General features: G+C 42.1%; 1 protein-coding gene across 4 annotated transcripts in view; it reads right to left on the bottom strand.

Annotated features, from left to right (window-relative positions):
* Positions 1–20457, bottom strand: part of nav2a (neuron navigator 2a) — a 293430-nt gene extending 272973 nt beyond the window's left edge. For 2 of the 4 annotated variants that reach the window (XM_050043281.1, XM_050043303.1), the window contains exons 1-2: positions 20413–20457; positions 19073–19611 (exon numbers count right to left, since the gene is read on the bottom strand). In XM_050043281.1, the coding sequence (XP_049899238.1) occupies positions 19073–19153 (81 nt within the window). In that variant the 5' untranslated portion in view covers positions 19154–19611; positions 20413–20457. The other 2 variants (XM_050043296.1, XM_050043283.1) reach the window with 2 other exon arrangements.
* Between the last annotated feature and the right edge of the window lie 2062 nt (positions 20458–22519).

The raw sequence follows: 22519 nt of genomic DNA, 5'->3' as shown, positions 1-22519 counted from the left end.
GAACTCTGATGGGTATTGATTAGAGCCCTATCCGCTCTTTATCGATCCCTTCTGACTGTGATCACTGTTTAGATGAACACACACACACACACACTCCTCTAACCTCTGAATGCCAAATCAGAGTCAAAGGTTAAAGTCTTAAAGCATCTGGCTTCACTAAAGTGTTTTCTAATGAGATGATTGTAAGGTTGTTGAAAGAACAGCACTGTAAAGCATCGAAAGCAGATAAAGGAAAAGATGTGTTTCAGTGTGTGTGTGGTGTGTGTCTGTGTGTGTACTCATGCCCTGTGGTGGATGTAAGTAGCCTCTATCAGGTTACAGTGCTTTCCCACTCTTAGGCTATCACACCCCCCCTCAGAGTCCTATTAACAGCTAAGATTACATTACTACAATGTCCTTGAGCCCCATGTTGGTTGACCCCTGCTGTAGTGCTTACACAAGCACCTCTGCTTTCAAAAATGATGGGAACTACCACCACAACACAGACGGGTGTGTGAGTGCATGTGTGGCGTGGAATGGGAAAGAATGAGTCTTGTTTGCCACTTTCATCTGATCATAGCACTGTAGTTTCATTGTGATGTGAGGTGGAACACATAATCTGACCTGACACGAGTGTAAAGATCAAGTGAAGCCAGCAGCAGCACCAAGCAGCAGATTCTCTGGGGAATAAGGCTGCATTAAGACAAATAATAGCACTGTGTTAAAAAAGGCAAGCAACTGCATTTATGTGGCTGTGCTGCCACAGGTATCAGGGTTAGGATGAAATATGAATCATTACCATCTGGTTTGCCTAATTTATTTATGACTTTTAAGGTTTATGAGATGCTGAAACACTATTTCTAATACTGTGAGGCAAGAATTTACAACTCTGTAAAGTTATCACAGAAAGCTCTCGGCAGATGGAGAGTTTAACGGTACCAATCATATGAAAAAGTAGTGGAAGGTGCACTTGCACAATTTAGATCAGCCTTAGTGTGCCGAGCCAGGTTCTCCTTCCTGAAACAAATGAGCAGGCTGCTTGTTTAGATGCAGTGTGAGTGTTGGTATGAACTACAGCTGCACCCGACTCTGTACAAAACAGAGTCTGAGAGTTTGGATGAGGTTCCGCAGGACATTCAGGGTGAAAGCAACATTCACGTAATATAGTAAAGTTGAGCTAATGCATGCTAACTATGCTAACGACAAGTCGGTAATGTGCATCAACATTTTTTGCAGACACTAGATTTCAAACAAAAGCCAAAGACTGTAACATATTAAATTGGTGTGAGCTGTAAATTCAACACTTCTAAGCAGAACGCAGGAGGTAATTTAATCTTAAGAGTCCATAGGGACTTGGGTTGGGAACCGGAGAGTCACTGGTTTAAGTCCCTGTCCAGACCAAATATGGAGTGTGGACTGGTAGCTGGAGAGATGCTGGTTCGCTCTTGTGCAAGGCACTAAGCACCCAACTGCTTGGGGCGCCTGTCCATGGGCTGTCTCCGGCTCTGACATCTCTCTGTTTAATGCATGCATAGGTCTTGTTTGTACATGTGCATATTTCGCGTCAACAGAGTGAGAGTATATCTTCTAAAGCCTCCCCCCCTCCAAGCAGCTTTCTCCATCTCACTCAGACTCACCCTGGGTCCATGTCCAGAGAGCTATATCTAGGAACCAGAACGTCTCCAGAAGTACACTACACACTGACTGACAGCAAAAAAAGGAAAGACTTATCATCTTGAAGAATCTTAGTCGATCTAGGGGTCTCTGACTGATGATTTTCAGGAGGCAGCCCTAGTGCGGATGAAGCAACATGCCTCATTAGCTTCAATGAAAAATTTTGTTTCGCTAGCTCACAAATCAGGAATGAAATTACAACAATGCAGGAAGGGTAAGAAAACTAACACAGTGACAATGTGAAATCCTGAAAACGCATCAAAAACCGGAGCACCACCAGGCACTGACATTTACCAAGCTGTACTTTTCTAGAGTGACTAATAATCTCGCTGAATGTAGTATCTCTGCAAGCATCTTTTTCAAAAGAAGGTACTAGTTTCAGTGAGTTATTTGTCTCTTTCACACTTCATTTGACTGGTTTTCTGCGAGTCACTACCATTCGTCCTTGAATTTATGTGGATGCCATTCAGTCAGAATAATCTCTATTCTGAGGCAACTAATTGCCCTCAAACTTATTCTATTTCCTCATGATTAATTTAAGAAAGAAACCTAAGTAGTGAGAGATAAAAGGACGGGGGGCGCAGAGAAGCAAAGTGTTGATGTAGGGATTGAACTCCAGTCTCTGGGGTTACACTGTGTGAATGGGAGTAAGTGATGTGTCTTTTCCCCGCGACACCTCAAACCCAATCTTTACAATGTGAATCAAGCCACCATTAATCCCCACCAAAACCCCCTACAAGACCAAATCATTTTCACTAATCCAGGTGTCATTTCTGATCTGTCAAAAGCATGAGGCTACGACAATACCACATCAGCTCAGGTCCTCTGAACAAATCAATGCTAATGCCACATCTCCAGCAGTGAAAATTTACACTTCTTGCAGGTTATCGCGACAATTTAATTATGCCAAGACAGCCAGCCCAATCCATGTGTGATTATCAATCAGAGGAAAACACATCATATTTGAACTCATTTGATTAAACTCATTGGTTCTGACAGAGGGTAATATGTTGAAGTGGGGAAGGTAAAATTAAAGGTAATTGAATTCCCAGGGTGCAGTTACGGTCTGCTGTCATTACGGGCAAAGCTGCCTTCAGATGCTCCAGGCAATATTCAGTCCCACCACCAAGCTATACAAGAGCCTTCAGGCAACCATCAATCACAGAGTGAGAGGCAACAGTTGCTGCAGTTTAACTTCTTCAGACCAAAACTCAATGGTGAAGTTTACTTTGCAGCATTTTTGCATTTTATGTCACTACTTACACTGCTTCAATAGAAACAAAGAAAAGAATTCAACTGCCATTCAACAACACAGTATGTGTCACATACAGAAGGCAAACATGCACAGGTGTTGTTCATGAGGTGGTTTCTTTTATATGTCTAACTTCATGTGTATGTTCAGAATAAAAACATCTGCATGAGAAACAATAAACTAATTAACTCATTAACTTTTCTTATTGGGGGGCCACATCCACTAACGTCAGATAAAGTAATGATGCACTCTGCCTCATCAAAGCAACACATCAATGTCATTGACCGGCATAAAATGAGTTGGTTATAGTAATGAATTTTATATTAAAAATGCTGAGTAGGTGGCCCTTCATCGAAGTACAGCACTTATAACCCATCTACATTATTTTTATATCTTTGGCATGTGCACAAAACTTTGATGGTCTCATCTGCAGCTCATTTATTGGACAGACTGCTCCTGTCATCCTGCCAGGTTAGTTATTATGGCAGGAGAGAACAGCAGCAGCAAACATGATACCTTTGCAAAGCATGGCGGACTTGATTTTCTTAAGTGTTCATGCCAGTCGAAGGGGCTCTGTGAAACTCAGAGCATGAGTCGTCTGGACACGGTTCTCAACATGGAGGTGGCTGAGCTGGCAGCTAGCAGCTGACGGTGCTCAGTGACAACTCTTCTCAAATGAAAGTAGCTAGCACTAGCTCTAAAAGTCGCTAAAAGTCAATAGATGGCGACATATGCTCATCTGCATATTGGTGACATCATCAATTAGATTCAATAGAAAAACACTCATTGAAACATTTAAAGGCATGAGAGCTATGGTGCTCATACTATAGTGCACCATTTTCTCGCACTTCCAATCCAAAGAGCAAAAGCATTAACGTAAACATACAAAGTCAATACAACTGAACTCCCGTGGCGAGCTATGGCTCCTTTGCTACTGCACTGCACAAGAGGACAGAGGGGGAGGGACTCCAGGCTGATGACAAAGAGCCGCGGACAGGATTACTCTGGGCAGCATGCATCGAAATAAATTGCAAGTCACTAAATTTGTTGTTCTGGGTTTGGAACATTACAAAACCTAGCAAACACCAAGTTGGCCACGCTTATGGCGCTGACTCCAAAATCAGCGCAAAGCAACAGCAACAGTGCTAACAGAGCTAACAGTGCTAACCAGGGTCAGACTGCCTGCATTTGAGCACATGGCAAAGCGGTGCCAATGAGCTGCTTACCACAACAAACCAGAAAGAAACTCAGATGACGACACACACAGAGGTAGCATGACTTCATTCTCTGCTTAAGATGCCATTATTCCACTGTATCCTTACATTGCATACGTGTGTTTTGCTGCTATATTAATGTTCTGAGTGTCATAAAGCTCCATTTAAACAAATAAAGAATAAGACAGCAAAGAATGAGGAGAATGATGACAAGTTCAGACTTGGATGGGATGTCAACATCCATCCCTTTATACCCATTAAATCAATGCAGCATCTTGTAACCGGTTGAAATTGCACAGACACTTCTCTCCAAAGACACAGCAGTTTTCTTGGCACCACCTGGCTCCTCCAAGATCTGCGTTTTAAAGCATTCTTAATGTGATGTGGGTTTTTTTTTTTTTTGGTGTCACTCAATTTTAAGTGGATTATTCTCAGCTGAAGAGCAGACGTTAAATCACTCCAAAATCAACAAAACTTGCGCCTCACGTGTTGCATCATGTCTGATGCAACTTTCTCCAGAGCATACGCCATTATAATTACCCTAAATTAGGCTCTCACTGGTTGACATTGGCCTTCTCTCTATGTATCCACTATCCATCAAGACAGGCGCTGGCATTCAAGCCATCCTTAATGCTCTGACAGCTAATCAAAGGTTAGTGCTTTACATAGCCTTGCAGTTATAATTCAAGAGCACACTTCATTATATTGTAACAGAGAGTCACTGACTGGCAACAAATAGATTTCACAAACGCCGAGTAATTGTCCTTGTATAAAGAGAGAGCCTTTGATGTTCGTATTGTCTCTTGATCTCGCTGTGCTTGACACATCTTGGGGATGGCTGAGGAGAACCAGGTGCGGGTGATCAAGTGTCCTTTTCTGGGTCCTTGATTCCAGGCAGGAGGCCACAGTCTGGGCTCAGCAGCTGTGTATACACCATACCTGGATCAATAGCAGCAGAGAGCCTGTATTGATTATGTGTGTAAGTGATACTAGAATGGGGGTTGTTTTGGAAGAGGAGGAGGAGGGAGGTTGGTGGCCTGGAACTGTGATATAGCCTGGTGGCGACCCTGGTTAGTTGTTGTGTGTGTGTGTGTGTGTGTTGCTATTCTGCTTCTCTGCTCTGGTCTCTCATAGAGGGCAGGACTTCTAAAAAGTGTGCACAGAGATGTCATATTACTCAATACAAGTTGACCCCTGAATTCCAAGGCTTCCATATGGTCCGCATGTCCTGGTCTGACCCTCACAACACTTTGCCTCACTTCACCTTTAAACAAGACCTCTGACTAATTAGCAACACAAGCTGCACTTTCACCGAGACAGTTCTGACATTCTGGATTATCTGGACTGTGTCTGGAGGATTTTTATTGATTGTGAGCCGCAGACATCACAATGCAATATTGAAGCCTAAATGAAGAAGTGTCTTGGTCTCATCCGTCAAGCTGTTGATCAATGCCAGGCTGATCCAGGAATAGTCAAGGATCATCTTACAAACTCTTAAACTGTAGGAGTGGATTCTCTCATGTCACCCTCTGCTGCTTTCTCTCAACCTTTTCTCTCTGGCGATCAATACCAATTTAGTTTACCATTTATATACAAATGCAATCAAAAGGTATTCTGTTTACATTTTGCTTGAGTCAATACGTTTAAATTTGTTGCATTTTCAGCTGGCTTTGGAATAAGTTCAGTCATGCTATTGATCACAACCAGCTGGTTAGGCAGGTTCATAGCTTTTGGAGTGTAACAACCCCCTAATACATTCTCTATTTGTCGCTATTTGTCTATTACTGTTTATTTTTGTTGTTGGTTTTTCAAAAAAATGCAAGCTTCAAATTGGGTAACAATTTCAATTTAGCCTCCACAATTGGATGTGGTTACTTTGGTAATGTAAGTTGCAATATCTTACACATTGAATTACAAGGTGCAGACATGTTTTAACCCAGTTGCCAAACAATGCAGAAAATGTGAAAGCATTTTTTGACATTACAGATTAGAACTCTAATTAATATATTGCTGTTAAGCGCTGTTTTCACCGAGCAGTACGTTACGGTACAGTTCAGTTCGGTACGCTTTTTTTCCATTTCCACTGTGAAAAGTTGTGGATGGTACCAATGGAACTGTTCTGTACCGTCCCCATTTTTGGTCCCCCCTCTGTTGGGGTACCTAGCACACAGATCTGGTACTAAAAGGTGGAGCTGTGAACACTGCAGTCCGTTGACTGGTCAATAGAGGACGGTCACTCTGCTCAGGGCTGAGTTGTGGCTGGTTTTGAGGCTCATGTAACCACTGTTCATACTGTGGAGAGTTTCACATATATAGTAAACTGTAACTATAAAATCAAATCATGTTTTGCCGAGTGAAAACAACCCGCCCACATGAAAAACTTGCAGTGGAAACACTAACCGGAGCTAGGGTCTAGGTACCATGTCTGGAGGATTACTTTTGGTTCCAAAGGTACCAACATATTTTCGACAACACTAACCTGAACCATTGTACTTCATCCTCGAAAACAAGACATCCAAACCTTTGCGCTAATTATTAGAGTTGGCTGATGAATTAATTGGATAGCTCTGCCTCATTAGCATTCAGTGTGTCAATTTTGATGCAAATAACTGACCCTAGAAGCACAGTTTGTTTACCATCTCTATTGAGAATATAACCAGCAATATGGGGATGCATAAAACAATGCAAGCCTGCATGATATCATACAGCTGCAAATTTTACACTTAAAGGCACTGTAGTGCAATTGAGTATTCTAGTTTTTTATATTCAACACCTAGCAGGCCACAAATAGTTGACAACTCAACATTTTAACAGACAATCATTCTTGTACCATATACATATTCTCGTGAGATCCCCCTTCCTCCTGAAATAGAAACCCTGACCCGCATGTCATCCCAGCTGCCCTTTATTTACATTGATTGTGTCTCTGCTATGGACAGTCACATGAAAAACATCTGTTCTAACGCCAGCTTAGTGCTCTCCAAGGAATTAAATAGCTCAATTACAGCAGAGCTCCATGTCTGCAGCACTGCCCTCCAAAATAGCGCTGAGACAGCATCCAGCAGCCATCGGGGGGGACCCCACACGGTCTCCTGAGGGCAGAAACTCCACATCCTGAATGCATCCAAGCCCATTGTGATACAAAAATTTTAAATCTCTGTGGTATCCTGGCTAATGATTTGAGACATCACACTTACAACTGGACTCTAGACACGTTTAGAGTGCTGAAAAACAACCTAAAAGCAACAAAGCGTCACCATTTGCAAATCACTTATGGTCAGCAGTTGCACTGAGGTAACTGTTTTTGTTTCAGAATCATCTACACATCTGAAGCAGCTCTCCAAACATTTTTAGTGGTTCATGTTTGGTGCCCAACATGCAAAAGCAAGACAATCACCTTTCAGCAGCAAGCATTATTCCTTGAGTAGTGAAACTAGCAGTGATAATTAGCTACTTCCCACCTCTGTGTGCTATGAAAGTTATTTATCCTTCAGCTTCAACACCACTCCGACTCCCTTGCAGCACATTGACAACAGAGTGCATTAAGATGCAGAAAAAAGCAACAGTGTTGTCTGGGAAGGTGCAGAGAGGCTGGGGGAAGGTATTGGAGACAGGAAATCATTGTCTGATTCATCACTTCATGTTCGGCGGATTACTCGCTGAGAGAGACACTGGTGGAAAATCTGTTCCATGAATAAAACAGTCTTTTATTCAGAAAGATAAAAGAAGCGTCAAGGCCTAATCCGTTCATAGTATCACATTGAATTATCCCACAAATCATCTCATGGAAGCTACACACCAACACAGGTGCAACAATGGATGGGCTCGGATTTCATACAGATACATATTATTAACACTTGTAAATACATATTGTTATGTGTGTACCTGTGGTCGATAAATCTGGGTTTATTTACCTCTTGGCTTTAGTCTGGGTCTACTATGAACCCAGATGGTGCTTTGCTTTTTCTCGTTAGGAAAAGAAATGGACACAAAAATGATAAATTATGAAACGAGATAAAATTTTCAGCATCAGCTAAGAGAGAAATACAATTTTCCTTCTGGTAAAACAGGCCTGGTGTTCCCTCAGTACCATTGTTCATCGTCACCGTGCCAATTGTGTTTCCCATAGCCCCACAGGCAAACATTGTCCAGCAATATTTCATTGAACAACACATGGCGGAAATCTCTATTTCTTGCAACAAAGGAAAGCCTATATACCGTAGAGAAAACTTGTCCACCTTCCCTCTCCTCCACTTTTCTTTTGTTCGCAGCCTCCCTACTACAGTTCCTCTCCAAATGTGTTGGATTCACACCATGGGCTCACTGATGGAGGTAGGGCTGAGGTTAAGAGGCTGTGGAGTGTTTGTGTGTGTGTGTGTGTGTTTTGGGGGGGATTGGCGGGAGGAATGTGAGGAACCTCCAGCTCCACTCACGGGGCTGCAGATGAAAAACAGCACCTTTTTTTACCCCTCATCCCTCCTTATCACTCTGAAAATTCCTGGTGTGTAAAATTGAATTCCGACGGTATTTCCCAGGATGAAGATGAGAGGGCAGGGATTGAGGAAAACATAATGCGGAAAAGCTGGGACAACCACTCTTAAACACACTGCTCAATCCCTCTCTTTTACACATACACACACGCACACTAACCCCAGACACAAGCTAACAGGGTCTCTGTCTTTCTAGAACAAAGGCCGAAATGGACTCACATTAAGCCAATGAGGCAAAGAACAACCCACTTCCACTATCATGCACGCTGATCTGGTGGAGCTGTGCCGTTGCATACGTTCACACCCCAGCAGTAACAAATGACTAGAATCTTACCTTCCCGTTTCTATCTATTCCAGTCACTTACATGTACAACCAGAGCCTGAAGCTATGCTAACAGGTGCTGCACATGAATTTTATATTTTTTATGAGCTTGAAGTAGGGAAAAAAAAGCATATCTTATAATATGAAATATATCCACTGGCAAGAACCCATCAAAGTAACTGCTCTTAGAGGAAACTAATTAATCAGTGAAAGTGGTAGCATTTATGTCTGATAGGGGGCAGACAGCTTATAAAACAAGCTCTCCCTAGATATGACAAACACTGGTTCTCAGATTTAATTATAAATTCATTATTCACTGAAATTAAACTGAAGACAAAAGAGTTTCTAATTTATAAAGACTGTTCCCAGTTCACAGCCACCCGCTAAATTGATTTACGATTTTAAAAATTGTGTTGTCCTCCATGTGAGTATGGATACAATGGCCATAGCACAGAGGAAATCCCATCGCCACAGGAGCGAGCTGAAGCACCTGTTCATCAGCCGAGAACCTCCCCTGAACCAGACTGAACCAGATCCTGCCTGCTGACCCCCAGACAGGGATTACAATGTTGTGCGAGTCAGGACAGCCGGACCATCACACACCCTGCTGTGGCGTGTATCATTTATTTGGCCATATAGACTCCAGTGGTCACACATACTGAAAATGTGGATACATCTTTGACTTGTACAGCTGAGATTCAGCTGTATGTTTTACTGTTGCCAAAACTGCCGAATGAAAAAGAACAATCAAGTCTTTTTCCAGCAGGGTATAAAATTAATGGAGGCTTAGGGCAAAAAAAAACTGTTCATGCAATTAAAATGAGGGGGGAATATGCAGCTTTTATGTGTACACTTGCATTTCAATTGGTTATTCATGTTTTATTTTGTAAGATGAAATTAGACGAGGCAACACATAGTTTATCTTTTATTTTGTTAAATTGTCGTATACTGATGTTGGAGTGCTGTGCTCCAAGTGTGCTCTCATTAAGACTGGTTTATTTGTATGTGATCAAAAAATATGTCTCTCGTTATCAAACTGTTTAATTATATTACTATATAATTTAATTAATTATCATTTTAAGTACAAATTCAGTGAACCATCAAAAATGAACAACACATGCATTATCCTGTCATTGAGACCAGAAAATGACCCTGAAAGACAGATTGAAGGCAAAAGATTTCTTTCCAGGGTCATGAAGGAGATCCTTCCTGACACGAAGCTGAGCCGGCGTTTGGTATGTGAGGGGTTGGTGTTTTAGGGGGCCCGGCTAGCCAATCACACTGCCCCACAGCCGAAGTCCAGGCCATCCCACCAGCCCCTGCCACCTGTCCTTCACCCTCCCTCAGGGCGCAGGGAGAGGGTGACGGCCAGATGGCTCTTGAGGGCCAAGCAGCATCCTGAGTGCAGCATCCTCCCCGCCCCCAACCTCAGAGCTACATGCCTTGTCCCACCTCCACCCTCTGACCCTCCTCCCCTTCCCCAATCCAAACCCCTGAGCCCCAGCGCTCGTCAGTGCTGCATGACTGGGCAAACACAGTCCTTCACCAAAATAAATCCCTCGTCTCTCCTCTGCAGCTGCCTGGTTTGCAAGACACGCTTTCTCCGGTACCTAAAAGAGCCTGCATCTCTACTGGCATAACAGTAATAATGACATTAAGATTGTCACTATTACAAAGTACCACAACCCTCCTCATGCTGATTCTTAACTGTCTAACTAAAAATCTTCAACAGAAAATGGTTTACGTCTGCTTCAGCTACAGAATACCTGAGCTAAATCATATCAAGAGAGCAAGCTACCACCATCAGTAAACCTGGTCATCACTTATCTGAGATGATCCAGTAAGGGGGTGGCTGGAAAGGAGCAACTGTTAACGGGGATAATGTCTACAATAGGTTCTAAATAATCTCACAAGGCTGCTCATTTGTCATCACGCGATCCTATCTCTCTGATATTACATCCAATTAGTTTCAGATACCAGCAGTGCAGGGCGGCTGGCACGCACAATCAATCAAACTCTGTCAATGACAAATTGTCAGCCCTATAGTGGCTCATCTTATCTAGGCAACACGCCAACGTAACAGTGGAGGGATGATGCGGGGCCGTGATCACCAAGTCTAATGATTCTCTCAACTTGGGGTCGAAATCCAGCGTCAGTTCTTGCTGAGAGCAAAGAGATGTTATTCATAACAGTTCACCACAGCTGGTCGAAATAGTGCAGACAGAGATATGGCATTTACTGTTTGTTAGCTTGTTTAAGAGAATAATATAAGAGGGCACTGACAGCAGCAATGTGAGTGGTGGTTAGCACAGATGTTGCAGTACTAATGAACAGGTTGGCAGCTCAGGGAGGGTACGACCACTGTGACCTTGCCCATATGTCTGGCTTAATGTCCACTGCTGGAGGAAACACTATAGAGAAAGCAGTAAATGCAGTTTTTCTGTTGCCTTGATTATCTTAACGAGTACACTAACAATTTAACACAACTGAAATCAACACATAAACACTTTAAAGGTGGAGTAAGCGATACTAATCCAATACCCTTCTAGCAAATATCTCCTCTCCTCTCAGTCTGTGAGCTGTTCGTTCTGTGTGCACAGAAAAAAAAAGTGTTCGCATACCCCGGCTCTGTAAATGAGAAACAAAGTTCTTTGGACTGAGCCACACAAAACTGTGCCGACTGATCTGCCTCTTCCACGTCCTCGCCCACTAATAAGGGAGCTACACCATGATAGTAATGAAACATAAGTAACACTGCAGATATTACCGGAGCTTCTGAAGGAGGGGTGTATTTGTTTGGGCCCTGAGTTCAAATATTAAAAATCTCTCTCCAGAATTTCAAACTCCACCTTTAACTTTTTCAGGATAAAGAGATTATCTGAGAAAGAAGGATCTACATTTCTGCTCGACCATTCTACTTCTTCAGCTGAAAAACTGCCTTACACAAACGTATTTTGCTCAAACGCCTGTCACAAGTCTCCAGATACACTAATTAGTAAAGTAAACTAAATGCATCTGTGCAGTAGCATGTCAAACATAATGCAGGTTGTCTTAAACATAAAGCAGGTGATAAAATAACTGCTTTATTTAGAAGGAGCAAATAAACTGTTATACTACTGATCCCATACTTCCAGCAATGGAGGTGTTTTCATATACCACAAGCCAAAAGTCATGAATACAAGCAGCTGAAATGAGCTTCATTTGCAAGTTGTCTGGGCTCAGCCTCAGGGATGCGGTGAGGAGCTCAGACAACCAGAGGGAGATAAGAGAAGAGACGCTGTGACTTTGCAGCAGGAGAAGTCAGCTAAGGTGGCTCAGCATCTGATCAGGATGCCTCCTTGATGCCTCGCTGTAGAGGTATTTTCGGCACGTCCAACAGGGGGGTGGGACACCTCAGGGCAGAATGAAAATCTGGTGCTGGAAACATTACGTACCTAATCTGCCAGGGGGTCCTACAGGAGGAGCCTTAGGAAGTAGCAAAGGAAAGGGGTGACTGGGCTGCTATCTAGGCTTAGCCTGCTGCGAACTGACTAGAGCTGTTTCGATACCAATACCAGTATCAGAAACGCCCCTGAAACTGCCTAAAATGTTGGTTTGGGTTTCTGCAAGTATACTAGTCTATGCACCAATCTGATACCACATACTTCACATTACATGTTTCAAATGCAGTGGTATTAGATTGTTACTCAGTATCTGCGTATAAGGGAGGAAAAATGTTACCGCAACATCTCTACAACTGAAAACAGACGGGTGGATCGAGGTGCTGCCAGTGTGCATGTTGGCATACAGAGCTTCAAACAAATTTAAAAGGAGACTTTGCTCATTTTTAATCAGCTCTGTGTCACCGCAGTGTGCAAATGAGCGGCAAGCCAAACATCATTCATCCATACTCACTGCCTGCATTGTGATGACACAGAGCTGGTGGAAAACCAGCAGTTTTCCCTTAAATAGTATAGATTATTTCAAAAACCTGATTTTCAGTGTGGCTGATCATTTTGTGTCTTGTACATGAGTCTACTGCTTCAGTAAACAATTAAAATGAAACAAACAAAACTCTTTGTCAGTTTAAGTTTTGACAAGCTGGTGTCCCATTATCACATCTCATTGGAGTGTTCAGGGCTGGAAACCACTGGAGCCTGGCAGCCATGTGAGAAGTCTCTATAGCTCAGTAACCAGACCTGTCCTGCTGAGCATGCACTGTATGCTGAGGTTCAGGGTTTAGTCCATCTTGTGGAGAAAACAAAGAAAACCGTGTAGGCTTTTCCACTCATCTGTGTCTCTTAGCTAATTATGAGGCTGTTAGAGAAAGACTGCAGCAGAGCAGTCAGCGGCACACGTACCCACTGTAAACACCTCATTATCCTATAGAACCCCACCCAACCGTATCGAACGCCTCTTAATGAGCAGTCAGAAATGACTAGAGAAAATAAATACATAATTTCCAATGGTTCTGATTGAGCAATTAGTGTCAAGTTCCTTTTATCCTCAATGGGCTGAATCAATAATAGATTCCATTACAGAGTGCTCTCAGTCACCTTGTGAATGCCCTTCATCATCTATATCAGACGCCATGGAAGGCGTTGAGATCTGCTGTCAAACTCAGTCTTTATTTTGAAAACATACAGCTCTTGTACTAAAATCTTGAAAGACTTAATTGCCTGTTTGAGGACCTTGCACTTTCTCAGCGCAACAGAGTCGGGTTTGCATTCCAACAGTTTGAATAATAAAGATATTACGAGCATTGCTTTTTCACCAAACAGGTAGTTTTACAACATGACGAAGAGAAACACAAGGTTACGTCAACACTGTCTGCCCTGTGTCCAGCATTAGAGCTGTAAATCTGTGCTGTATCCACAGCAACTCAGTGTGAGGTCAGGACATAAATCAAACAGCAGTTCAGTAACACAAGATTCAGTGTTTCATTAGCAGAAAAAGGCGGTATGGGAGGCAGGGATATGCCAACTATCCAATATGCTGTTCAGACATTGTTAATCAAAGATCAGCTCACAGCTCCTTTTCTTTGACTGCACTCCAATAAATTAAGCATGCCTATCTAGACTGGGAGTTTGCAGGCATTTAAATCTTTCCAACATAATTTCACGCAGGCTCACACAAATCTGTGATACAGAGGAGACGCAATGCATGAATCAAAAATTATGAATATAATATAGTACATGGCGCTGTTGTCAGATGAAATAAAACTTTTTTGCAAATATGACAGCCAACCTCTTTTTCATTTACATTATATTCTCGAGGTTGTCCAATTACCTGACTATAATGTTAGAGGGAGTTAAGGTCTCTACTCCTGCCTCTTTGTACTTTATTAACATGTCTAAAATGTCACACATTTGGCTAAGACCTGTTGGAGAGGTTACTGTCTGCACAAAGACCATATGATAAGATTTAGAGTAATTAAATAACAATTAGTTTGATTTATAGTCACTTTTACACTGTGTCCAGGCCCATGATGATGGTAAGGTCCATTACCTGGAACATTACAGTACTGCTTTGTCTTGGAAAATCAAACAGTCATATAGTTATGTGGTTTGACGATGATGCAAGGTGACAGGAATATGAGGGAAAACATTTTAAATATTTTTGTAATGCATATTGTTGCTTTATCCTTAAATTCACATTTTCAAAAACAAAGAAAAATAAATTTAAAAAAAGCTGATACTCCTAACAACTTTCTCACACACAACAAAATTATTATTCAAACTACCTATTCTGAACTATCCCTTAATAGCTGGGGTCCCATGCAAATATGGCACAAATTTTAAACATTTTTTTAGCAAAATATCCACTGCTGTTATGTGAAAATTGGGAGCTGGTTCAGTGAGATAAGCAGTGAGTGGGGATAATTCTCCAGTCAGTTGGCACTGCAGAAGAGGGCGCAATGAGATCGTGTTTTAAGAAAACGCCAGTCAAATCTCAAACGAAGGAAAACAGTGAATGTATTATAACAGACAGCACACTGGACAATGGAGACAGAGTGTTCTGGAAACAGCTCCATGTGCATACATAAGCATGTTAAAAGCCATCTAGAGACAACGAAGAGAGCTTGCAGTGGTTGATGCAATGACGGTACATCACGACTGCACATCATCATGTATTAACTGATTTGTTGCATTTGCCTTTTATCGATACGCCAACTTTTCCACCTCAGATGAGTGTCAACTTTTTTGTGATATTTTAAGACTTGTGATTGATTTCGACTTACTGAGATTGTAAATGCACATAAAACAACCTTTTGTGATGTCACACGAGAAAAAGGGTCATTTTCATTCAGTACAACTTTTCTGTCAAACCAAACAGCTTTTGATGCCGTTGCACAAAGTATACTACCAAGCAACTGTGAAGTATATACTATACATACCAATTTAGCACAAACAAGGGAAAACACCTCCACTTCCAACTTTATATGATTTATCCAGTGTTGGTGAAGGTTTTTTAGCAGGTTCTGAAAAGGTTACAGCCAATGTGATTCTCATCCTCCAATAAGAGTTAAAATAAGGTACATACTGTACATCATTCATCCTTTCATGTCCGCAGCTGGAAAATTCAGAACACTAAAGATCCAATCTCATGGAATCCTGGTCAATGAATACCAAATGACTACAAATAGGCAGGTTTCTGATCATGTGCAGTTCTGCTCTATCAAACACTCAGCCTGCATTCACCACAACACAATGCATCCCTGATTCCCCTCCAATGCTCTCTGCTTCCCCACATAGGTCCATGATTGCTACTCAGTGAACATTAATATATAGAGCTGGGAACATGTGAGAGAGTAAATCTACAAAAGGTAACAAAATCCAATTACCTCCAACTGCGGCGACTATCACATATAGGATCTTAAACTCACGCAGCCTAGGTAACTGTCAGGGGACACAGAACCTTGCTGCATGAATGCCTGAGGTAATTCTCCAACAATAGGAGCCCGTGTGTCCACAGTACTACCTCAGTGCTTTCAATTTATTTAAGTCGGCTGATGTCCATTAAGAGGGCAGGTGAGTATTGGCTCGGTCTGGCACAGCCTCTCCTCCCCGGAGAGTGCCGAGCGTCTGGCCTCGTCTGGTCTCCGATTGATGATGCCGCCACCTTTGAGGCTTCTAATGAAATCTAGACGTGTCGCTGCTGATAACTCATCGAGCATGCAAAGGGCAAAAACTCACTTTATGGATGGTAACAGGGTTGGTCACCATAGCAACAAAAATGCAGTGAAAAAACATAGTTTGTGTGGCGGTTTCATAAATATTGAGCTTCATGATGAACTCAAACACTAGACGGTGATGCTTTAAGTCCCCTTGCTGCTCAGTGTGTCACTTAGCATCCAGAGAGGCTCTGCAGTCTGGAAAATTGGAAAACAGCAGCTGGGACTTTGGTCACATCAATTAATATTCATGTTGTACATAATCCCAAGTGACTAATTTAACACACCTGATCAAATCAATAATTTACAGGGGGAGGACAGGACGGAAAACAGAAAAAGGAATAAACCCTTTTGTTAAATCTGATCCCTGGCACACCTACAGTACAGCAGAGGGAGAACAGTCCAACAAATCTCCACAACATCTGGAACAGAACCAGACTAAGCAGTGACTGAACTCTAACCTAAAAACTGTGACCTTGTAAGCTTGTCCAATCTTCAGCTGCCCTCGAAACCCAACGCTACGAACCCAAGTGAGGTTACCCACCCGGAGGATTTGGGGATCCCTCCTGCTTCGCTACCATATGCCAGCCTTACACCAATTGACTTTTTAAGTGAGTTCAATGTCACAGACAAATTTCTGTCACACGGAAATCTGTGACCTGTCAGATTCTGTGACCCAGTAGCAGATTCCTTAAAAAAAAGACATTCAGTTTATATTGAGTGGTTGGGGCAGGGGTCAGCGACCTTTACTACCAGAAGAGCCATTTTTGGTCCAAAGAAGTAAATACAATCTGTCTGGAGCTGCAAAATATATTTGAACCTTGTAATAAAGATGACACATTACTAATGGGTCTATTCATTAATATGTTTTACCATTAGGGGGCTATTCTGCAGTTGTATTTATGAATATTTGGTACCTTGCAGTGAAAGCAAACAAATCTGTTTATGCACTATTAAATTCAATATTTTCCTCCAAGACTTTTCATTTCTGGAATTGGACTCTACGGCTAGCTTTGCCAAAGAGACTCAAGACAAGCCATTGCTCTTGATGTTCGGCAAAATGTAGAGAAAAGGCACCACAGCGTAGACATCGCTACGACTCACATTTTAGTTGACGAAATGTTATAACACTTTTAAATTTGTTGTAGACCCATAGGTTACACATTTGTACAGTTGGATAATGTAAGAATCACTGTAGGCCTACAACAATGATAAATGAAAATTCAAATGTTAAAAAATAACCATGATTCATTTCCATGTAGCCTAATTGGTCAAAGCCACAGGGAGTGTGGCTCAAGGTTGCAGAATTCAGTGTAACATTTTCAATGTTGGAATAAAAATCAAGGCTTTTACTTCAGTTGATGCACGCTCCTGTCATCTCAACTGTTTGGTGTGATGTGGTCATAAAACTCTTCTTTTCTTGTTTTTTTCCTCATCTTTACACTCCAACAAAATCACGTTTCATATCATCACACTGAAGTTCAATGACATAAACACTGTTAACAACCAATTGCTGCACTCTGTCCAGCACCACACAAGAGGCAGCAAAGACGCAAGAACGTGAACGAGTCTCTTGTACTGAGGAAAAGGAGGAGAAACTTGTGGAGTCGTGGAGTGAACAAGAGTCAGTGTTTGATTCTGTGTGTATCTGTTCCGCCAACTGGCACTTATTTTAGAGGGAAATCTTAATGTTTTAAATGGTTTGCCTCTCATTCCCATGACCCCTCCCACTAAAATAGCACAGCTAATAAACAGTCTAAAGAGAGTTTATATTGATGCCAAATAGAAAAGAATTCTGTCAAGATATGATGCCTTTAATCTCATGTCTCTAGAAGTATGTATTTTTGCAGACATGTAGGGAATTGTTAAAATGTCATATTTTTAAAAGGGAGTTTGGCATAACACTGTCTCACATTGCCTTTAGATGTGAGACAGTGTCAGACTTTAGTCTTTTGAAAAGAAGTCTTGTCGTGAAGGAAGGTATTTGCTGTAAACACACTGTAAACAGCCCTGAATGTAGCACTGAAGCTGCGAGTCAGTTGAATCAGCATTCACTGCAGGCAAGGACAAGAAATTCAGTCTGCCTTCACATTAAAATGAAGACTAATGTGCTCTGAATCAACACAGACATCTGTTTAGCCTGTGCACGGTTGTCGCCTGGTGCCTCTGTGCCAGTCTATCACAACTACACATCGCCAGAGTCAACTGAAAACCCTGTATCTCCTGAATGTCAGCTCATCCAGAACCAGCACTGTAAGGGGAGAAGCCAGGTTTCTGAATGTACCTGATACAACACTGAAAGGTTGGTTCACACACTCAAAGGAGCTGTCTTTTTTCTTTTCAAACTTACAACCATGCAATTCTTCATCTGAAGGATTGCATGAACCATGAAAACTAAAAAGGAAAACCGGAGCTGTGAGGTTTGCATACAACGAAAGCACTACATCAACATCATGTGGAAAATGCAGAGCGAAGCTGAAACAGGGAAAATGAGTCACGGTATCAAGTACCCCATCAATCTTAGCGCAGACCGCTGGAGTAATTCTACACAACCACAAAGCATCAAAGAAGACTTCACTGACGCCTCGATGCTTTCACTGACTCTTTGGCTTTCAATCAATCCAGTTATGCGTCCTTTGACACCCGAGTTGGTTTCCCTGATGAAGGTCAGACTAGGTCACGATGCAATAGTACCACTGACTTGTGCAGATATTTAAACATCTTCCATGACAAAGTAAAGGCGTATTTGTCTTTCCAATGAGACAAACTGTTTTTGATCTTTCCTTGACGACTATTTAGGATGTAAATGCACAATTTCAAAGACTTCTGGAGGTCATGGGATGCTTTAAAACCATCGCAGAAACTCATTCACATGCACCAAAAAAGATTCAAACTCCACACACAATTCAGCCTCATGCATTCTTAAGCCATCCCACAACACACAGCAGACAGGTAGATCAAGATAAAGGCGATAAGTCATTGACTCACCCTTTTCTGGTCCTCCAAGCCGTGCAGCACAGGTTTCCTCCTCGGGTGCTGTTGTGGACTAGCCTCTGCTCCTGCCTCCATCTTCCCATAAGTGAGTGAGTACTGGGGCTCTCCCCACAGCTAAATATCCAGCCTTCACACGAGGCCTCTGTTTGGGAATGAAGGGAAATACCTACTCAGAGTATTTAAGTTCCCTTCCCACTTGACTCCCAGTCGCGGTGCATGAATGTCAATCCAGACAAATATGAAAAAACTCCCTTTCCATCAACTTTGCGCCATGAAAAAGATGACACCCAATCTCTGGGAGGATCCACCCTCAGCCACACACCTCGTCTCAGTCATATCGTGTCTCTGTGTCCTCTCTGTCTTGATCCCGAGGGGCCGGCCTGGAGCAAGCATCAGGGCGGAGAAGGGGAACCTGAGATAACCAGGATGGCTCTCGCTCCCGAAACCATCACCGCTGCCATGGAGATCTGATCTTACAGGAGGATGTGATCAACATAATCCTCTCTGGTGTCTGAGATTCAATCTGTTTGACGCTGGAGGGAAAAAAATGTGGGTGTGAGTTCAGTTTTCCAGCAGGAGCACCCAAAATATACAGAACAAGAAAGGCAAAAATGTCCAGAGAGAGCAGATGTGTAAAGGCTGGTGTCAATCACAGCTCAAAGGTCAAGGGTTGTATCCTGACAGTGAACAGGTGCTTGTTGAGAAGGAAAACAGAAGCATTGAACACATTCAGCAGCACACAGACACCTTGAATGCAGCATTTAGATAAAGCAAATCTTATGGCAGGCATATTTTCATTCATTTAATTAAGTTCTTTGACTTGCAAAGTATTAAAATGTATTATTTGTGTCTAATTTATGTAGGAAACCGTTTACTCGTGGACATAACTGGCGAACACTGGAGCTTATGTCACAGCAAACCGTCAGCTAATTACTGCAGGTGTGAGCTTTTCTCCACTCGCTGTGAAAAACACTTATTTAAACAAAACAAGTGAACTTTTTCTCGGTCACAAACTTGCTATGAAGCTACTCAGTTCTCCTAAGTTGTGGTAAACACAGCTACTCAGTCGACACTTGACGGCAGACAAACATTAACTCAAGAGTTACAGCCTGGAACAAATTGCTTGCCGAGGGTTTGAGCTACTGCAGCATCCCTACAGGAGAACTGCGAGCCCTCACAGGCTGTCTGACAGACCGGCTGCTGCTCTCAGCTCCCTCCAAACTGTTTCTGACAGAAATTTAGAAACTGTAAATGAACTACGAGGAGAAACAGACGTTATTGAGCAGTATCTGTGGTTAGAAACGATGCTCACCCCGCACTTGTGTGTCTCTTACCTTCCCGGTGGAGATGGTCCCTGCCTCGTGCGCAGCGCTGTCCGTTCCTCTGGCTGCGAGCGGAGCAGCCAGCTGCTGCGTTCACGCGCTGTCGGAAATATCGTGATGTCACTTGTCATTTCATGTTTTCCTTTGCAGCAAAATGTTTGTGCCAGTTTAAAGTTCCTTTCAATTCAATTTACCACCAGGAGATATTCAAATAATATTCATGGAAAGGCAAGAAGGTAACTCATTTTAAGACTCTTTCTGTGCACATGACAAGAAAAATATTTTTATTATTTCTATTTGTGGAGTTTAACTATCGGTACCGTTTTAATGCAAGGCTCAAGAAATGTCCAAACATAAACCAGTTTAAAAAGAGGTATAAAGAGATGAGTAAGGTAAGGCAGCTCTGACCTTTCTCTGACCCCTTGCAGGGGACTTCTATTTTGACAAAATTAAAGACATTCACACCAGAACTTGGAGCAGAAGGGGGGGGCTACAAAAAACCTGAGATGAAAAGTTTGGTTTTGTTTGCAGTTTTTTTTATTATTATTATTATTTCTGACTAATTACTGCCATAAGTACTTTAAAATTTGATGAAAAAATCAGTTGAAACACTGAACTTCGTTGTTTTTAAAAAAAAATGTGGAATCTCTCTGGGGCCCTGCTCAGCCCTTAAAGGTGCCAAATCCTATAGGGCAGGGGTCCACCCCTGCTTCGAAACGCAGCTTAGTGAGTTAAGTGAGGGACAGCTTGTGCTGCTGGAGCACCAACGTACACCGTCATGTCGTTCCCCACGAAGGAGAGATCGGGGGTCAAAAAAGGAAAAGAAAGAAAGCAAGCAAACCTTTATAAAAAAATAAATAAATAAATTCAAAAGATGTGTGAGAGAGACCTGGTCAAGAGGAGAAGGTCAGGGTGCCCACAGAGACTGCTTATGCATAGGGCCCTAAATATGGTGCTACGTCATTTTTGTTGTTACACAGATTTCACAAATAGGCCTAGCCGTCACACATGTGAGACTAAGGAAAATACGTGCATGATCTCTCCTCTCTGCAGCAGAGCTATAAAGCAGTGCCTATAAAGCCTATACAAAAAGTTAGGAATGAATTTTTAAGACTGTATCAGTATGTTGTGCGCACCCATATCCCAGTAAAGATGTAAATGCTGGCTAAAACAATGTAATTTGATGTGATTTAATTTAAAAGATCTTCACAGGGACTTATTTGTTGCTGTGTGGAAATTGTAAATGTGCGACACATCAAATGCCCTGATTGTCAGCCAGTGTGAGGGATGATAACAAATAAAAGGAGAAAGCCTTGAGTGGGACAATTGATCATTTTATTGTACAGAGCAAATTACAACAAAGCACCAGTGAGAGCTACCTGTCTTCTTTTTTATTATTTTTATTGTCTTATGTCATAATAAGAATGATAACACGTCATAAAAGCTGTTGCGCACAGATATAAATACAGGTGTGCTTTAAGATTTTGAAAAAAGTTTGAAAACCACTGCTATAAAGCATCACAAAATATAAAAACCTCCTTCAACTGTGTATAATTCTCCAGCTTGCTACACCTATACATGCTTGTCTCTTATGCAAAACAGATTTTTATAAACCAACATATATATTCCTCGGCCCAAGGCAGATGTGCTTACAATACTTATGCATTGACAATTTCTTTCTAATATCATTTTGCAGTCAGACTGGCTCCATTTTTAAGTAATCAAAACCCTGTGAATCGCTGTGCTCAGCCAGTTGGAGTGCTTCGTCTAATTTACGAGGAGCATTTGAAGGCAGCATCAGGGTCCCACTCGCTCTCTCTCACATCCGTAACATTACGTCACTTGGTGCTTTAAGCTCCGCTCTTCTCTCCCAACATCCTTGAAGGCGCCCGTCGGTTTCCATGGCGACTCCCGGTACGGAAGGCTGTACCGCCACCTAGCGCCCAAACAGAGACACTTCAGTGAAGAGATGTGGAGCAGCTGCAGATGAGCACTGAAGGTCAGGCACTAGCAAATCAATTAAATCAGATTATCCACATCAGATGACGATGGTCCTACATAACTGGTTATCTAATTCTCACTGAGATTACATTAAGCCTCAACATGCCCTGATTCATTT

Source organism: Epinephelus moara, chromosome 1 (genome assembly GCF_006386435.1).
Source record: "Epinephelus moara isolate mb chromosome 1, YSFRI_EMoa_1.0, whole genome shotgun sequence".
In the NCBI taxonomy this organism is placed as follows: Eukaryota; Metazoa; Chordata; class Actinopteri; order Perciformes; family Serranidae; genus Epinephelus; species Epinephelus moara.
This window is presented reverse-complemented; position numbering and strand designations above follow the sequence as displayed.